This window comes from Paecilomyces variotii (assembly GCF_004022145.1).
Source record: "Paecilomyces variotii strain CBS 101075 chromosome Unknown C8Q69scaffold_8, whole genome shotgun sequence".
NCBI classification, from domain to species: Eukaryota; Fungi; Ascomycota; class Eurotiomycetes; order Eurotiales; family Thermoascaceae; genus Paecilomyces; species Paecilomyces variotii.
The window spans coordinates 459,903-474,502 of NW_021167147.1; the positions used below are offsets into that span (position 1 = coordinate 459,903).

Here is a 14,600-nt window from a genome sequence, read left to right on the forward strand (position 1 = left end):
CTCTCTCTCCAACGCACTGGTCAACACGACGACGGAACGGTTTGGATCTGTGTCCTTCAAGGCCGGAGGGGACACTAGGCAGGCCCTAGCTCGACGCCATCTCCTTTGGTCTTCTGGCATCGCGCGGTTCGTCCATGCTGGCACGGTGATCAGAGACCGGGGTCATCTTGTCGCCTTCAGTGGAGTCGTGGCACCAGACACAGGCAGCCCGAACCCGGCCCAACCAGCCCAAGAAGAACCAACCGCGTAGCCACAAACAACCCACAACCCCCTCGTTCCCAGTCTTCTTATCACCTCCCAGTCTCCCCCAGACCTCCTCGGTCTCTATCTGCATTTCTGGCCTTTTCTGCCAGCCCCAAAAGAAGGACAAAAACCCAGAGAGAAGTCGTCTGCCCCCTTGGAAATCAGGAGGATATACCCCCCCGGCTTGGATTGTGGTTGTCCTGGATCTTGTCTTTTGAACCCTCATCTTCTCTTGCTACGCCTGTGCTCTCGATTTTCCTCCACGTTTCGAGATTTCCTGTCTCTCTCTCTTTCTCTCTCTCTCTCTCTCGTCCTCTCTGGTCGTGGCATAGTGGTGGAAAAGAGTGGACTGAACATATCCCTGGACCGGCTGTGGACTTCTTCCCCGTGGACAGATAATCCTCCTGGACATCATCAACTGTGACCAGCACCGGAGAACAACCCAGAGCCTGGACTTAAGCTGCAGTTTTTACCTGACCGGCGTGAGCGTATTCTGCACGTATATGCTCGTGTCACCCTCGGATTGGCCTTGGATTTGATCAAACCCTGGATTTGCCTGGACATACAGTCTCCTAGAGCTGTGATTCTGTTTCTATTCTCTTCCACAAAAAAACAAAGCAGAAAAATTTTTTACAAACCATCATCCTCTCTTCTCCAAGGACTCGGACCCGCCAATTACTGGATATTCTCTTCCCCTGGAATCTTCCGTGCTCATTGTTGATCCCTTATCTGTGGACAAGATGACTGGACGCCACGGATATGATGGGCGCCCGGAGCGCCAGAATGAATATTTTATTCCAGGTGATGGAATCAGCCGGGAGGTCATCCAGGCCGACATCTGTCGCTATCTGGGAAATGATGCGCTTGTAAAACCAGGAACGCATAATGTCTGTGCTCCGATTCTTCTACTTTCCAAGGATTCCGTAGCCTGTCTCGTCCGTGTCGCTGACCGAGCATAACTTACAGGGCCAAAAGGGTTATCTGATCCGTGCTTACCGCAATCTCACCTCCGTACGTATCTCATTCCATTCCGATGCAAACAAGTTGGATTAGCAAAAGAAAGGAGAGAATACTGACACAGATGTGCTATGTAGGAGATGATTGCGGATCTCAAGGCTGACTCTGCTCGGTGGGAAGCAGATGTTTCGCGCAGGGCAGACCTTGGCTATCCCAGAGGTAGTTATGTGCAAGATATGAACGTGTCTCCAAGCCCTAACATGCCTCCAGCATCATATGCTGCGTCTGCCATTCATGAGATGCGGCAGCAGGGTTCATCTCCTCAGGCCTTCAGTGCAGCTCCTCCTCAGCCGCCTCACATGGACCCTTATATGCAGCCGGCCCCCTATGGAGGTCCTCCGAACCCTGCCTATCCGGCACCATCTTCTTACTCACAGCCTCCTTATTACCCTCCTCCCCAGAATGCGTACGCTGGCCAGGCACAACCGCCTTCGTCTACTCCGGATATGCACCCCTCGTACACATATACGAGCACCGCGGGTTATGCCTATGAACCCGGGAGGAATAACGCCCCTAGGTATCCTGGACCGGGTTATGAGAATGATGCGGACTATGCTCCTGTCACCTCGGGGATAGCTTATCCAGCTACTACTGCCCCGGACCCACGGATAACAATGGATCCAAGATACACTCCGGAGTCGGCTTACTCGGATCACAGAGCCCAGTCTAACCGGCCACAACAAGCTAGAGGGGACAGAGACCGTCCCCGTCGTTAGACATGCTCATTTATTCTCCGCTCTGGGTCATGAGTTAATAAAATGAAATGCAAATTCCAATCCGGTGTGTGCCTGGAGGTTCTTTTGCCCTTCTTGGAGACAGTACCGACTCCTGGAATTGAGGACCCGGAGAAGAGATTCCGGAGTGTCCATGCAATCAAAATACCTTGACCGCCCTTTGCGGATCGCATCTTCCACCCACTTTTTATGGATACCCATATGGATTCAAGATTGATTTCCAGATCTGTTGCGATGAGGAGCCGAAGCCGGGAACTGATGATCTTTTGACACCAATGCGAAGCAGCATTGCCGTTGTTAATCGATTTGACCTGGATTCCGTTGATTTTGCACATTGAAAAACACCAGCTGCAGCCTATTCATTACTTAGGCATCTGCTTTCTAATGAATCACCCTGGTCTCCCTAACCGGTTGTGATGTGGTCGACTGACTAGGAGCTTTGTGTGTTGCGAATGGCTTACGAAAAGGTGGCTTTCTGTTTTGCCTTTATAATGACATCTCCAAATAATTGCTTCCTGTCACCTGTTACCTATTTTCCTGCGCCTGGGGGGAGTTCAGTACAGGAAGAGTCTTTCGTGTTGGTTCGAGATACGCTTTTGATACGTCCTTGCGGCGATGTGGATTCCTATCTATGGACTTTCCCCGTTTACATATTCTGGGATGCATCTGCCTGGAGCTTTGAGGTCTGTTTCACACAGCGATGCGACTGATAACTTAAATGTAGATAAATGCATTCTCGGCGTTTTTGCTTGATCAATGACGCTTCTTGTGTTTTTCATCTTTTTTTTTAAAAAAAAAAAGAATACTTTTTCATCGAATCTAGAGCCCTGTCCGTCGGTCATGATTTTAATTGTCTTTGGCAATTTCTGCCTTGCTGAGAGTTCTGCACTTGATAGAATCTGTTCCAGATGACGAATTGCAACCATGACGTATTTTGAGACTCCATTTACTCCCTCCACAATGGTAGATTTCCAACCCGTTAATTTTACTGCTTCGTTCCATAGATAAGGGGTAAAAGTAAAGCGCTCCACTGCTCTATCGAGGAGGGCCAGGTCTCAGGAGACATCTGCGTTGGCATGTCTATCATGCCTCGTAACCCACCGGACCATCCACCCTTTGTTGAGAACCCTCCCCGATTTGTCTTCTAACTCATTGCTCCTGCCTGTTATCCTGCTAAGAATATAATAATCATCCCAATTTGCGACGCATTCTACACATGCCTTACAGGACTTAATGCCATGACCATGAGCATGCAAAGTATCTCTCCACTACTACCCACGGAACGAATAACAGAATGTCAATCATTCGCTATGAGAAAGGTGAATACAGTAGGACGAAGGAGATACTTTCGTTCAAACTCAATAATTGATACTTAGTAGTTAACTCTATTCTGTAATACATGAATGCCCTTTCAAATTTCGTGGGTCATTTCAAACAGAATCATATCGAGCAAGGATAAGAGAAGAAAAGCGGACAGCCCACACTCAGGTACGTAATGCATGAATGAGAAATGAGCATTTGTAATTTTGGGACAGGAATCTGTGGTTTGTATGAGATATGCAGTTGAGATCACCTAATCTCGATTTGAGTTGGGAGTTAGGAATTGAGGAAGGAAAAAAAGACTTGGATCTCTTCATGGGGAATGGGAATGGTAATGAAGATCCTTGGATTGCGGATCAAAGTGTAGATTACATGCATTGGTTGTCTTTCTGGAAAAGTAATGGGGGGAAGGTCCGTGATAAGAAGAGGCGACAAGGGAAGGGGAAAGACATCACGCTCGTGGAAGTTTAGGGGAATTGGTCGTCAAGTTAGACATCAGAGAAAAGAAAAGTCAAGTAAAGAGAAGGAAACTCCCTGTGGAGTGGTTCGTGAAAATGGAAGAGGCCGTTTCTTCGTCACTCCGAAATGGAGTCGTCATGCAGTGTGGCGGTCAAAGGAAGACTTTCTCTTCGTCGTCGTCTTCTCCATCGTCGTCCTCGTCGGAGGCCTCATCCATCTCCTCATCGTCGTCATCTCCAGAAGAACTTCCGTCCGCAAGACTTCCAGTACCAGTAGGAGGCTCGTTTTCACCATGCTCTGAATCCCGTTCGACCTTCGGCTGCGGAGAAACGAGGATGTGTTCCGAGCCATCGTCGTCTGGCTCGTTTTCTGCATCACGATCCGTGAGCTCTTCATCGCCCGACGGGTTCTCCAACGACTCGGGCATGGTCCAGACCATCTCCGATTGCTTGACATCGCAGCAAGTGAGATGCGGTAGCTGGCCATACTCCGTGGTGTCCAGCTGACTGTTGTCGACGAGCAAGTCGGCCACGAGCGGTTTTACATCCGCCTTCAGAGCGTCGAGGTTCTTTTGTAAGATGCTCATCGCCTTGCTGCTCATGGGGAAGTACAGATGGAAGCGCGCTTGGTCTTGAGTGGTCAGGTACGAGCGGCCAGCAGCGCCAATGGCACGGAAAAAGGCAGCGCCTCCGTCCTTTGCAGCGCGAGTGCGTCCCTCCATCGCCTGTTGGCAGTACCACTGCCTATAGAAGCAGACGGCCATCCACATGTACACGTCATTGGCGTAAGTAGCGCGGTAAATGTTTTCGCTTGGCCTACGCTGAAGGAACGCCGGGTAGTGACCCATAATCCGCAGTTCGATCGCCTGCATCTTGAGCTGGAGCGCGTTGTACTTCTTCTCACAGAGTTTGCGGACGTTCGGATAGAGAACAGCGCGTTGCTCTTTAGTCAACGAGTTCCATTTGCCCACGACGTGAATAACTGCGTCGCGGAAAATGGTAGGAGAATGGATCCTGTCTCCCAGATTGGCCCAGGGGATCGGCTGAGAGGCAATAGAACGCCAGAGGGTCTGTCCCTGACGGAGCAAGGCAATGTCAATGGATTGGCGGATGATTTCGCTCGCCTCGACGCTCTCCGCGGTCTCGAGCAGGCCGACGCAGCTTCTCAATACGTTGGCCATGTCGATGTCGCTGATATCAACAGTTCTGTTGTAGAATGCACCGAGGAGGTTGTTCCAGTGCTTAGCTGCCATATCAGAGGGGAAGCCTCCGGAGATGTAGGGAAAGCTCATGCGCGCCTTTGGAGCACGTCCAAACTTATCAAGTTCCTGTGTGGTCACGGTCAGTTGAGCTCACCGGCGGGGGTGTTTGTTTTGCGGTTCAGTATCGTGTCGACGACCTGGGGAGTGCCTCACTTTCATTTGGAACACGCCATTTGGTTTCGCCGGCGAATAGGTAAGCTGCAAATGGAACCGGAGTGTATTCCCCGCCCGTTTTGCCTGTGTAGATAACTTCGCTGCATGGTTCTCTGTCAGAACTGAAGCAAAGAAGCCTGAACAACGTCTTAAAACAGAGGCATGCAGTCGGTATATGTGCTCAGAGGATACCACAAGTGTGACATCCCCATCAGTAAATATCGGAAATGAAGAGGTATCGGCGTGCTCCATGATAGTATGTTGTGAAAAAAAGATGTTGAACAGTTCTGAACGATGTTGTGTTTAGAATCAGATTGATACGCGGTGTAGGTGGAGAAACATGTGAAGTATCCAGAGCAACGTTTTGGGACGAAAGAGATAACAATAGACCCAACGACGCTGTCTCGTGACCACCTTTATAGGTGATAAATTGATGTGCATATGCCTTTCTTGTGAACTAGCGTAGAAAAAATGGAAGAAGCCTTTAGATAGTCACAAAGGAAGCTTTTGGTGAACCTGCAGTGACTAGTGAGCTAGAGGTGGTCAGATGCTGCCTATAAGACCATAGTCTCGACTATAGCTTGGCAATACACCAGAGAATACTGACGTGGATTAGAAGAAAAAGATAAGGGAAAAGCGCTTTTCTTCAGTGCAAAAACCATGTTATAAACAAATATACGGAAACACCGCACCACATAGCGTAGCCCATACTCCGAAACGGAGATCAGGTGGTCGCTCCGGGTCAATCGCTGGATAGACGGACGGAAAGAAAAAAGTGATACATTTGATGTACATCCCTTGAGGATTAAAAAAAGGACCAAATTCCCATCGCAAGGACTGCGTCTCTTCCTCGCTGCCGTTAGGCCGCTGGAGGACTGAACGGCATCATGAACTCCTGCTTTCCCAAATCATCCTTCTCCGCTAGAGTTGCTTCGAGACTATATCCCTCGTCCTGCCTCCAGGGAGCATCTACTCGTCGTCAAAACCTTGAGGGATCACTCGGGGGCCCTTGGGAACTGGAGTTGGCGGAAGCCGCACGTTAGCTTGTCGAACTATATTGTGCCGTAGCCATTGAATGGAGTAAATGCGAGGGAAATAAATGACTGCTGCTCTTCAACGGGCTGATAGGAAGAGGATCTCCTTACTGGGATACGTCAGAGGAATAGGCTCGGGGTCGACATCGCCGAAGAAGCGTCTGATGGGAGGGAGCGTCACGAGCGCGACAGGGCCCATTGATCCGACAATGATCGAGTAAAAGATAGCAGGCTTCTCGTAAGATGCCCAGCGGAGGTAGCGCAGAGGCGTCGACCAGAAGTGAGGGGCCGACATGGTGACTGTATCGGAGAAAGAGAGAGGCCTGGGAATCCGGATATTAGCGGGGATTGAGCGAGATATGCGATTGTGACGCCGTCTCCGGTCCGGCGAGAGAGAGACTGATGACGATGGGTCAAGACAGCACTGCAGGACGTCGATACTGACCCTTGATGGTGCTCGTGAGGCGTATGCTGGGCTCCAGGCGGTCGCGGTCGCACTGAGAGGGGAAGAATCGAGGTTTGAAGTTGTTCGGGCGCCGCAGCGGGTATCCCGATCCGCAAAGCAAGCAAAGTCTTGGCGTCTCGTCCAAACACGTCGCCCGTTCCCGCATAGTTCCAACAGCTCTGTCAAGAGAGAAGAACATTGTTTGCCAAACAATACTTCCCCCTTCTTGTTCGATTCTCTTCCATCTTGTCGTCCGCTGCCCCGCGCGGAGATGTTCAAGATGCGATGGTTCCTTTCTTTTTTACTTCTGTGCTTCAGCGGCGCAGTGCATGCGCTGAGTACTTCGGGGAACCGTCTCTTGGTGGTGCTGGAGGAGGCTGCGGAGAAGGACGCCTACTCGACATTCTGGAGCGATCTTGAAGGTCAGTTATTGTTGCTGGAGACTGCCTGGTATATATGTAATGTTATTCTAATACATTATTAGCTCGAGGTTTCGATATTTCGTTCGAATCGCCCAAGAATGATAAGCTGTCCCTCTTCCATCTGGGAGACCGAGCTTACGACCACCTGCTCATCCTCCCTCCCAAGTCAAAAGGTAACAGCACCACTCTATCTCTTATGAGCGATATGTCATCAATGGACCCAATTGACTTCTCTCGTAGGCCTGGGACCCTCATTGACACCAAAGGCCATCATCGACTTCGTGAACAAGGATGGTAATGTCCTCCTCGCCCTCTCCGGCAAATCGCCCACCCCCAGCTCTTTGAGCTCGCTTCTGCTCGAGTTCGATCTCCATCTCGCGCCCGACCGTTCATCTCTTGTTGTCGATCACTTCAACTACGATACTCTCTCCGCGTCGGAGAAGCACGATGTTCTCCTCCTCGAGCGGCCAGGTGCCTTGAGGCCGGATACCAAGCCCTATTTCTCCGGTGATGGTGTTTTGGCGATCCCCAGAGCAGCCCCGCAGACTCTGGGAGTCGAGGGTTCATTGATTGCGCCTATCTTGCGGGCGCCCGAGACTGCGTACAGCTATAACGTCAAGGAGGAGTCTGCTCCTGTGGAGGACCCGTTCGCGACCGGTACCCAGTTGGCCTTGGTCTCTGCGCTACAGGCACGGAACTCGGCTCGATTTACGGTCCTGGGCTCTGTCGAGGCCTTGCAAGACAAGTGGTTCTCGGCAACGGTGAAGAGCCCGCAGGATAAGAAGGAGACCACCACTGCCAACCGGGAGTTTGCCAAGCAGCTCACTGCTTGGACCTTCCAGGAGGTTGGTGTGATCAAGGTTGGAAAGATTGAGCACCGCCTGGTTGAGGAGGGCCAGGAAGGACCTCTGAACCCTACCATCTATCGGGTTAAGAACGACATTGTGAGTCAACGTCTCCTGTGGCTTTCCCCTCGTACATACTGACAGTTGCCTTTTTAGTCCTTCAACATCGAATTGTCTGAATACGTCTATGACAAGTGGGTTCCCTTCGAGGTCCCATCAGAGGATGCTGTGCAACTCGAGTTCACCATGCTGTCCCCATTCCACCGTCTCAATCTCCAACCCGTCCGCCGTACCGACAACAGCACTCTGTATGGCGTCTCTTTTACCGTGCCCGACCAGCACGGCATTTTCTCCTTCCGCGTGAACTACAAGCGCCCGTTCCTCACCAACGTTGAAGAGAAGCATGAGATCACCATCCGCCACTTTGCGCACAACGAGTATCCCCGTAGCTGGAAGATCAGCGCAGCGTGGCCCTGGATCTCCGGTCTCTACTCTGTCATTGGAGGGTTCCTCGCCTTTGTCGTTGTCTGGCTCTATTCGGCACCATCGGCTTCGGCGGAAGCTAGGATTAAGAAAGTACAGTAAATCAGTGATTGTAAGATTAATGTTTCGTATTAAAAGAGCTATGACATGATCCTTGCTCAGAATTAGAGATGAGCCGTCTAGTTTGGTTATTATCGTTTTCTTTTTCTTTCTCATGGGCATATCAATGCTATCTTTCGCAACCGGGAGGGATAAGATTATGCTATAGATCTGTAAGAGCCAGATAGACGAGGGACCGGTGGACCCAAAAGAGGAGTGTATTTGATGGTATATAATACAGACGATAGACGAATCTGTCCAGGCATAGTTACATTGTACAGTACTTTCCCACCCACGCCTTATTTAACCCCAAGCCAGGTATTGAACTCCTTATCCATGCAAATGATAATACCAACAAATGGTACAAGTAGCGGTTGTTTTCATGTCCTTCCTCCTTGATTTCTGAGCGTATCCGCCTCATAAAAAAGTCGTCCCAGACAGAGCCACATGTGCCATGTCAATGGCCCGGAAGCAGGCACGATGCCTTCTATAGACCTCTCGTCTTCTCCGGGTCCATTTGCACCTCATCCCCGTTGATCTTCTTGACGGACTGGAAGGCCGGTTTACCCGCGTACAGCTGGTATCCTTGGTTGCTCTTCTCGCCTTCGACTTCCTTCGAGACGCCAATGGGCTGGTTTCCACGGAAGCGCTTGCGCATATCGACCATACCGCGCCTAATGCAACGAGAAGGTCGACGGTTAGTCTGAAGTCCGATTTTATTTTGGTACTGGCGGGAAGAAAATACTAATGGAGGATAGACGTACTTGCACTCGCTAAGACCCTTTTGGAGTTGTTGGCATTTCGTGGGTAGTTCACTGAAATACGGGTCACTGAGGCATTCCCGCGGGGTGTGCCGTTGTACCATGATGCACTCAGATTCCTGGAGACATTGTGCCAGGGCTTGTCCTGTAGATTACCGTGAGGATCAGCGAGATGCAATGAGAAGACACCCGAAGGAAGATCAAACATCGAATAGCCCTCCGGCGGTCATTTCGATCTCCGGCCATTGCCCACCGGGATCTTGTCTTGGGGATAGATGTGAGATACGAGGCTACTCACGGATATCTTTGCACGAGCTAGGCATATTTGCGAATTTGACAGGCTGTGCTTATCTCTCCATTCACGAGAGCTAGAGGAGTAATAAGGCGATGTACCTCCGAATCGAGATCGACAGACAAAAGAGATCTCGAAAGCGATCCCATCACGATCCGATCCGGTCTTGGCGGCCCGGAAGGTCAGGCAAGCTAGACGCACGATGATTGGCGCCCTGAAATGCCTGACAGGTCCTCGGATGACATAAGCATAGGGGGGTGACTGCTATCACGTGCAAATGCCCATGACGTTTTCGGGTTTCTGCTGGTTCTCTAGCCGGTTTATTACTTCGTTCTAACTTATCACTTGTTCATTATTAGTTAACTCTTTAAGAGAGAGCCGGGAGACGATCCAGGTCCAGCACTCGTGGGTTGGTGCTGTCGATTCTCTGTCGCCCCTTTCGTCTCAGGAGGTAGAGGTAGAGATAGACATCCAGTCGATGTAGACTCGGTGGTCGCAAACTCACAATGGCTCGAGTGCCGTTCATTGGAAGGCTCTTTTGGTAGGTCTGCTCACCTCAGATCAGCGGAATGCCCCGGGACGAGGTCCAGTCGTATGGTTCCCCAGGTTGGCTGACCACTTCTGCGGAAGAATGCAATTCAATTCTACCCTCTGGCAACTTCAGTCGGGAGTGACTGTCGGCTTACAGATGGCCTTCTCTAGGACCGAATACATCGCGCTCTTTGGCTCTCTGGTTCTTATCTTCCTCGAAGGTCTCATCCATATCATCACCTTCTGCCTGCGTAAGTTGCATGACCTCAATCATTCCGCTCCCAATTCAATCTGGGGACAGCCGAATTCGCAGCTGGACAGGACTGTGCGACTGACAGACAGCAGCGGAGCCGGTGATCAACTACTGTTACAATATCTCCAAAAGCGTCTTCAATCTCCTGTCAACATCGCAGGGGCGGCTGCCTCGACCTCGACAGCGATCGTTTGCAGAACGGGTTGCTAAAGCGTCCGATTTTGCAGAGCTATGTGGTCTTTTTGGCTACGAAGCTGAGGAGCATATCGTTCAGACCAAGGATGGCTACCTGCTGGGCCTGCACCGCCTGGCCTATCGCAAAGGCGAAGAAGGGAAGCGAGTGAACCATGGAGAAGGCAGTATCCGGAAGAAAGTCGTCTACCTACATCATGGTCTTCTCATGAACAGTGAGGTCTGGGTGTGTCTGACGGACGAACAACGCTGCCTTCCCTTTCAGCTCGTGGAACGAGGCTATGACGTCTGGCTGGGCAACAATCGGGGCAACAAGTACTCGAAGAAATCGACCCAATTCGCCCCATCATCGACGGAGTTCTGGAACTTTTCGATTGATCAGTTTGCCTTTTTCGACATCCCGGACAGCATTGAGTACATCCTGTGCGCCACTGAACAGCCATCGCTGTCGTACATTGGGTTTTCTCAAGGCACAGCTCAAGCGTTCGCCACATTGTCCATCCATCCACTGCTGAACGCGAAGGTCGATGTCTTCATTGCCCTTGCTCCTGCAATGGCCCCTGCTGGTCTGCACAACGGTATCGTGGACTCTTTGATGAAAGCGTCACCGAGCGTGGTGTTTCTGGCTTTTGGCCGGAAGAGCATTCTCAGCTCCACCACGATGTGGCAGGCGATCTTTTACCCACCGATATTCGTGCGCATCATCGATCTCTCCTTGTCCGCTCTTTTCAACTGGACGGGCAACAACATAACCCAGAACCAGAAGCTCGCGGCCTACCCCCATCTGTACTCTTTCACCAGCACCAAGTCCGTGGTGCACTGGTTCCAGATTATACGGAACAAGAGCTTCCAGATGTACGATGACGAGGTTGCCGCGCCGTTCAGCATTGGAGCAAGCAGCCGCTACTACAAGCCCGTCAAGTATCCGACTCGCAATATCAAGTCCCCCGTGGTTCTCGTGTACGGCGAGAGCGACAGTTTGATTGCCATTGACATCATGCGCAAAGAACTGCCGCGGGGAACCAAGGCAAAGCCGGTTCCCAAGTACGAACACCTGGACTTCCTCTGGGCCCGTGATGTGGACACGGCTGTCTTCCCCCATGTGTTCGAGTCTCTGGAGATGTATAGTCGCGGCAAGTCTACCTACGCAGAGAAGTCGCTCTCTGCCCCGGATCTGTTCACTGACGGGGTGAACAACCATGCTTCATCAAACGCGGTACGGCCCATGTCTAATATTTCTCGCAAGCATCATCCGGCGAACGAGTCGATCTCTCCGCCAGTAATCTCATACTCGGATCCGGAGTGGCGATTCAACCCTGAGAGAGCGCCTGAAGATGTCGATTTGGATGCTCTAAGCCGCCAGGAGTAGGATTTTTTGGGTTTATAATTGCTTTATTTTTCGGTGTTCATATTACAGACGTATATAACAACATAATATATACAGTACATACTTGGTATTTACAGATTTTGAGCCTTAGTTGATCAGCAGAGATGATGTGCGAGACTGAAGTCACATTCATGAGACAACACCATCATGCTCGTGGATCCCGCGTTGTAGTCGATCCTTGCTTTCTACTCTGGACCTCCTAGCCTGACGCTGGGTCAGATCTTCTTCGTTCACGTTTAATCAGTAAGATCTGATTCCATCTTCCATGTCAATTTCTCCGGCATATTTGACATTGTACGTGTATGGTAACTCAATCAGCAAGCCATGGCCGACCGAGTTAGGAATCCGTGGATTGTAATTTAGCTTGGTTCCATTCCTTTCTTTATCTTTTATCTTTCCGACCCGGCCTGACACGAAGATAATGCCGGCCTTCCTTTCCTTACCTGATTAAAGCGAGTCCATAGTCGCAAAAAAAGGCCCGATGCAACCTCTCTAAACACCCCACTGCAGACTAGGAAAACGCGACGATTCCTACAAGAGAATAAAATACCGGGGTGTCCGTAGTCATCTCAGCGCAGCAACGATCAATCTTCGTTCCTTATCGCACGTGGGGAACGATCGACACTCAGCCGAGCTTTCCAGGGGCCAAAGTCGCCCGTTCCTGACGAGAAATCCATCTTGATAGGCTTGCAGGGCTGCAACGTCATTAAAATACAGATCCACCACGATGTTTCTCGATCATGATGTTTTGGCGAATCGTACAGCTGAAGCCCGTGAAGGCTGGAGATCTAAACTGTTTCTAAACCACGCTCGGATCGGAGCTATCCAACTTGACATGCGCCTCTACGGCTGTACTATTAGTTAGCAGCTAGTGTTTGATAGCTAATAGAGATAAATAACTAGATGGTCTTCAGGTACGGAGTACATCTGTCAAGTGAATCGATTTTTTTTATCTACCTTATCTATCTACTCCCCTCCCTCCTTCTCCAGTCAGATCGATTGAAATTTGCCAGACCCCTTTTTCCTCTTAAGCAATAGTTAGGTAGTTACACTTCCACACGCCCACAAAACCACCAACAATGCCTCCATCATCGACTCTCTCCAAATCCACAATGGCTGCACTTGCATCCCAGCTCTTCCTCGCCGGAGGCGCACTAGCCAGTCTCCAAGCCTGCCCTCTCAACACCACCCAACTCAGCTGCCACAACACCACCGCTATCAAAGACTCATGCTGCTTCAACTCGCCCGGCGGTCTTCTCCTCCAGACTCAGTTCTGGGACACCAACCCCGCCACGGGACCCGACGATTCCTGGACCATCCATGGGCTCTGGCCGGATAATTGCGATGGCACGTATCAGTCTAATTGCGATGAGGCGCGCGCGTATAAGAATATTACGGAGATTCTGAAAGCGGAGGGTCGGACGGAGCTGTTGGATTATATGAATACGTATTGGAAGGATGAGGATGGTGATGATGAGAGTTTCTGGGAGCATGAGTGGGGTAAGTTGAACTTACATTTCCCTTTTATATTGTTAAAAATAGAAATTTCCAAATTATTATACTCTATGTGTATGATATGATATGATATAATTGTAATGGGTGCTAATATATATATGAAACCAAAAATACAGGCAAGCACGGAACATGCATCAACACCATCGATCCGAGCTGCTACACAAACTACAAACCACAGGAAGAAGTAGGCGCTTACTTCAACAAAGTCGTGGATCTCTTCAAGGGTCTGAATACCTACAAGGTGAGTCTTTACTTTATTTTGCCCTCAATACTAAACAGAAAATAATAACCCTTTCGTTTTTTTTTAAATAGTTCCTCTCCGACGCCAACATCACCCCTAGCTCCTCCAAGACCTACGACCTCAGCGATCTCCAAGACGCCCTGACCAAAGCCCACGGGGCCAAGGTCACGATTAACTGTGAAGACGACGCGCTGGATGAAGTCTGGTATTTCTTTAATGTTAGAGGGAATGCTATTAATGGTCAATATGTCGCTGCTGATGCTGGTATGTTTTCCGTTCTTATTATTGTCTTTTCGGAACTCGTTATCTACCGGGAATGAGAGCAAAAAAAAAAAAAAAGAAAAAAAGAAACCTCCCGCGATGCTTGAACAGATAACTGACTTGATATTTATAATAGCCTCGGATTCCACTTGTCCTCAATCGGGTATCAAGTACCTTCCTAAAGATAGTGATAACTGAATCGGGTAGGTCTTAGACACCATCTGTTCTCTGTGAAGAAGGAAATGATTCTTCACTGGGGAATTGTGACGGCCTCTTTCGATCAAAAGGAAATAAAGATCCAAGGCTAAATAAACGGGCTGAATTCCCCTGAATATAACGTTTATGTTGTGTGGTTCTGGTTTATGTGGTATCTATGATCTAGATGAAAACCAAGTTTGTGTATGGGGATGATATGTATGCACTGATTCATAAAAGTGCCAAGAGCGTATACATTGTGGAACGATTTTGCTTCATTTGGGATTGCGCTATTGAAGACTATATTAATCAAACTCTCCTGCAGACCATACTAGGCTGTACTCTAGTGCACATCTGAGCGAGATTGAAGTCCTGAATCTATACTGGACACAAGAATACAATGGTAGCCGAGATCCCCATTATCGCTCTCTCGCAGCCACGCGATACCCTTGTGGCT

General features: G+C 49.9%; 7 protein-coding genes across 7 annotated transcripts; 4 read left to right on the forward strand and 3 right to left on the reverse strand.

Moving 5' to 3' along the window:
- The first annotated feature begins 726 nt into the window (after positions 1 to 726).
- On the forward strand, positions 727 to 1,990 carry C8Q69DRAFT_311950 (hypothetical protein). The gene is made up of 3 exons (XM_028627265.1): positions 727 to 1,130; positions 1,210 to 1,254; positions 1,338 to 1,990. The coding sequence occupies exons 1-3, from the start codon at positions 984 to 986 to the stop codon at positions 1,974 to 1,976; spliced, it is 831 nt and encodes a 276-aa protein (XP_028483630.1). The 5' UTR covers positions 727 to 983; the 3' UTR covers positions 1,977 to 1,990.
- Positions 1,991 to 3,854: 1,864 nt separating this feature from the next.
- On the reverse strand, positions 3,855 to 5,854 carry C8Q69DRAFT_312112 (hypothetical protein). Its single transcript, XM_028627266.1, has 2 exons — positions 5,188 to 5,854; positions 3,855 to 5,100 (listed from the first exon to the last, which is right to left on the reverse strand). Exons 1-2 carry the CDS (start codon positions 5,437 to 5,439, stop codon positions 3,925 to 3,927), a joined length of 1,428 nt encoding a protein of 475 aa, XP_028483631.1. The 5' UTR covers positions 5,440 to 5,854; the 3' UTR covers positions 3,855 to 3,924.
- Positions 5,855 to 6,156: 302 nt separating this feature from the next.
- Positions 6,157 to 6,516, reverse strand: C8Q69DRAFT_508343 (putative NADH-ubiquinone oxidoreductase 9.5 kDa subunit; the record flags this gene model as incomplete). Its single annotated transcript, XM_028632962.1, has 2 exons — positions 6,157 to 6,239; positions 6,333 to 6,516. The coding sequence occupies 2 exons, from the start codon at positions 6,514 to 6,516 to the stop codon at positions 6,157 to 6,159; spliced, it is 267 nt and encodes an 88-aa protein (XP_028483632.1).
- A 225-nt stretch (positions 6,517 to 6,741) lies between these two features.
- On the forward strand, positions 6,742 to 8,709 carry C8Q69DRAFT_472250 (putative oligosaccharyl transferase subunit). Its single transcript, XM_028630968.1, has 4 exons — positions 6,742 to 7,088; positions 7,151 to 7,261; positions 7,329 to 8,032; positions 8,090 to 8,709. The coding sequence occupies exons 1-4, from the start codon at positions 6,938 to 6,940 to the stop codon at positions 8,516 to 8,518; spliced, it is 1,395 nt and encodes a 464-aa protein (XP_028483633.1). The 5' UTR covers positions 6,742 to 6,937; the 3' UTR covers positions 8,519 to 8,709.
- On the reverse strand, positions 8,710 to 9,699 carry C8Q69DRAFT_472253 (cytochrome c oxidase assembly protein PET191-domain-containing protein). The gene is made up of 3 exons (XM_028630969.1): positions 9,575 to 9,699; positions 9,280 to 9,421; positions 8,710 to 9,189 (listed from the first exon to the last, which is right to left on the reverse strand). Exons 1-3 carry the CDS (start codon positions 9,597 to 9,599, stop codon positions 9,003 to 9,005), a joined length of 354 nt encoding a protein of 117 aa, XP_028483634.1. The 5' UTR covers positions 9,600 to 9,699; the 3' UTR covers positions 8,710 to 9,002.
- Positions 9,700 to 9,852: 153 nt separating this feature from the next.
- Positions 9,853 to 12,213, forward strand: C8Q69DRAFT_472258 (putative triglyceride lipase-cholesterol esterase). Its single transcript, XM_028630970.1, has 3 exons — positions 9,853 to 10,109; positions 10,271 to 10,350; positions 10,445 to 12,213. The coding sequence occupies exons 1-3, from the start codon at positions 10,075 to 10,077 to the stop codon at positions 11,911 to 11,913; spliced, it is 1,584 nt and encodes a 527-aa protein (XP_028483635.1). The 5' UTR covers positions 9,853 to 10,074; the 3' UTR covers positions 11,914 to 12,213.
- Positions 12,214 to 12,835: 622 nt separating this feature from the next.
- C8Q69DRAFT_312245 (putative ribonuclease T2) lies at positions 12,836 to 14,316 on the forward strand. Its single transcript, XM_028627267.1, has 4 exons — positions 12,836 to 13,431; positions 13,563 to 13,687; positions 13,759 to 13,951; positions 14,085 to 14,316. Exons 1-4 carry the CDS (start codon positions 13,011 to 13,013, stop codon positions 14,144 to 14,146), a joined length of 801 nt encoding a protein of 266 aa, XP_028483636.1. The 5' UTR covers positions 12,836 to 13,010; the 3' UTR covers positions 14,147 to 14,316.
- Positions 14,317 to 14,600: the final 284 nt, after the last annotated feature.

Bases quoted from the DNA above. Each gene is read 5' to 3' on its own strand.
- C8Q69DRAFT_312112 (XM_028627266.1), bottom strand. From the start codon at position 5,439: ATGGAGCACGCCGATACCTCTTCATTTCCGATATTTACTGATGGGGAT. The intron at 5,101-5,187 runs GTGAGGCACTCC...GTGACCACACAG, and splicing joins ATGGCGTGTTCCAAATGAAA to GAACTTGATAAGTTTGGACG.
- C8Q69DRAFT_472253 (XM_028630969.1), bottom strand. From the start codon at position 9,599: ATGCCTAGCTCGTGCAAAGATATCC. The intron at 9,422-9,574 runs GTGAGTAGCCTC...GGTAATCTACAG, and splicing joins TAGCTCGTGCAAAGATATCC to GACAAGCCCTGGCACAATGT. The intron at 9,190-9,279 runs GTACGTCTATCC...TCGTTGCATTAG, and splicing joins AAGGGTCTTAGCGAGTGCAA to GCGCGGTATGGTCGATATGC.
- C8Q69DRAFT_311950 (XM_028627265.1), top strand. From the start codon at position 984: ATGACTGGACGCCACGGATATGATGGGCGCCCGGAGCGCCAGAATGAA. The intron at 1,131-1,209 runs GTCTGTGCTCCG...CATAACTTACAG, and splicing joins TAAAACCAGGAACGCATAAT to GGCCAAAAGGGTTATCTGAT. The intron at 1,255-1,337 runs GTACGTATCTCA...TGTGCTATGTAG, and splicing joins CTTACCGCAATCTCACCTCC to GAGATGATTGCGGATCTCAA.
- C8Q69DRAFT_472250 (XM_028630968.1), top strand. From the start codon at position 6,938: ATGTTCAAGATGCGATGGTTCCTTTCTTTTTTACTTCTGTGCTTCAGC. The intron at 7,089-7,150 runs GTCAGTTATTGT...ATACATTATTAG, and splicing joins ATTCTGGAGCGATCTTGAAG to CTCGAGGTTTCGATATTTCG. The intron at 8,033-8,089 runs GTGAGTCAACGT...TTGCCTTTTTAG, and splicing joins ATCGGGTTAAGAACGACATT to TCCTTCAACATCGAATTGTC.
- C8Q69DRAFT_472258 (XM_028630970.1), top strand. From the start codon at position 10,075: ATGGCTCGAGTGCCGTTCATTGGAAGGCTCTTTTG. The intron at 10,110-10,270 runs GTAGGTCTGCTC...GGCCTTCTCTAG, and splicing joins TTCATTGGAAGGCTCTTTTG to GACCGAATACATCGCGCTCT. The intron at 10,351-10,444 runs GTAAGTTGCATG...GACAGACAGCAG, and splicing joins TATCATCACCTTCTGCCTGC to CGGAGCCGGTGATCAACTAC.
- C8Q69DRAFT_312245 (XM_028627267.1), top strand. From the start codon at position 13,011: ATGCCTCCATCATCGACTCTCTCCAAATCCACAATGGCTGCACTTGCA. The intron at 13,688-13,758 runs GTGAGTCTTTAC...TTTTTTAAATAG, and splicing joins AGGGTCTGAATACCTACAAG to TTCCTCTCCGACGCCAACAT. The intron at 13,952-14,084 runs GTATGTTTTCCG...TATTTATAATAG, and splicing joins ATATGTCGCTGCTGATGCTG to CCTCGGATTCCACTTGTCCT.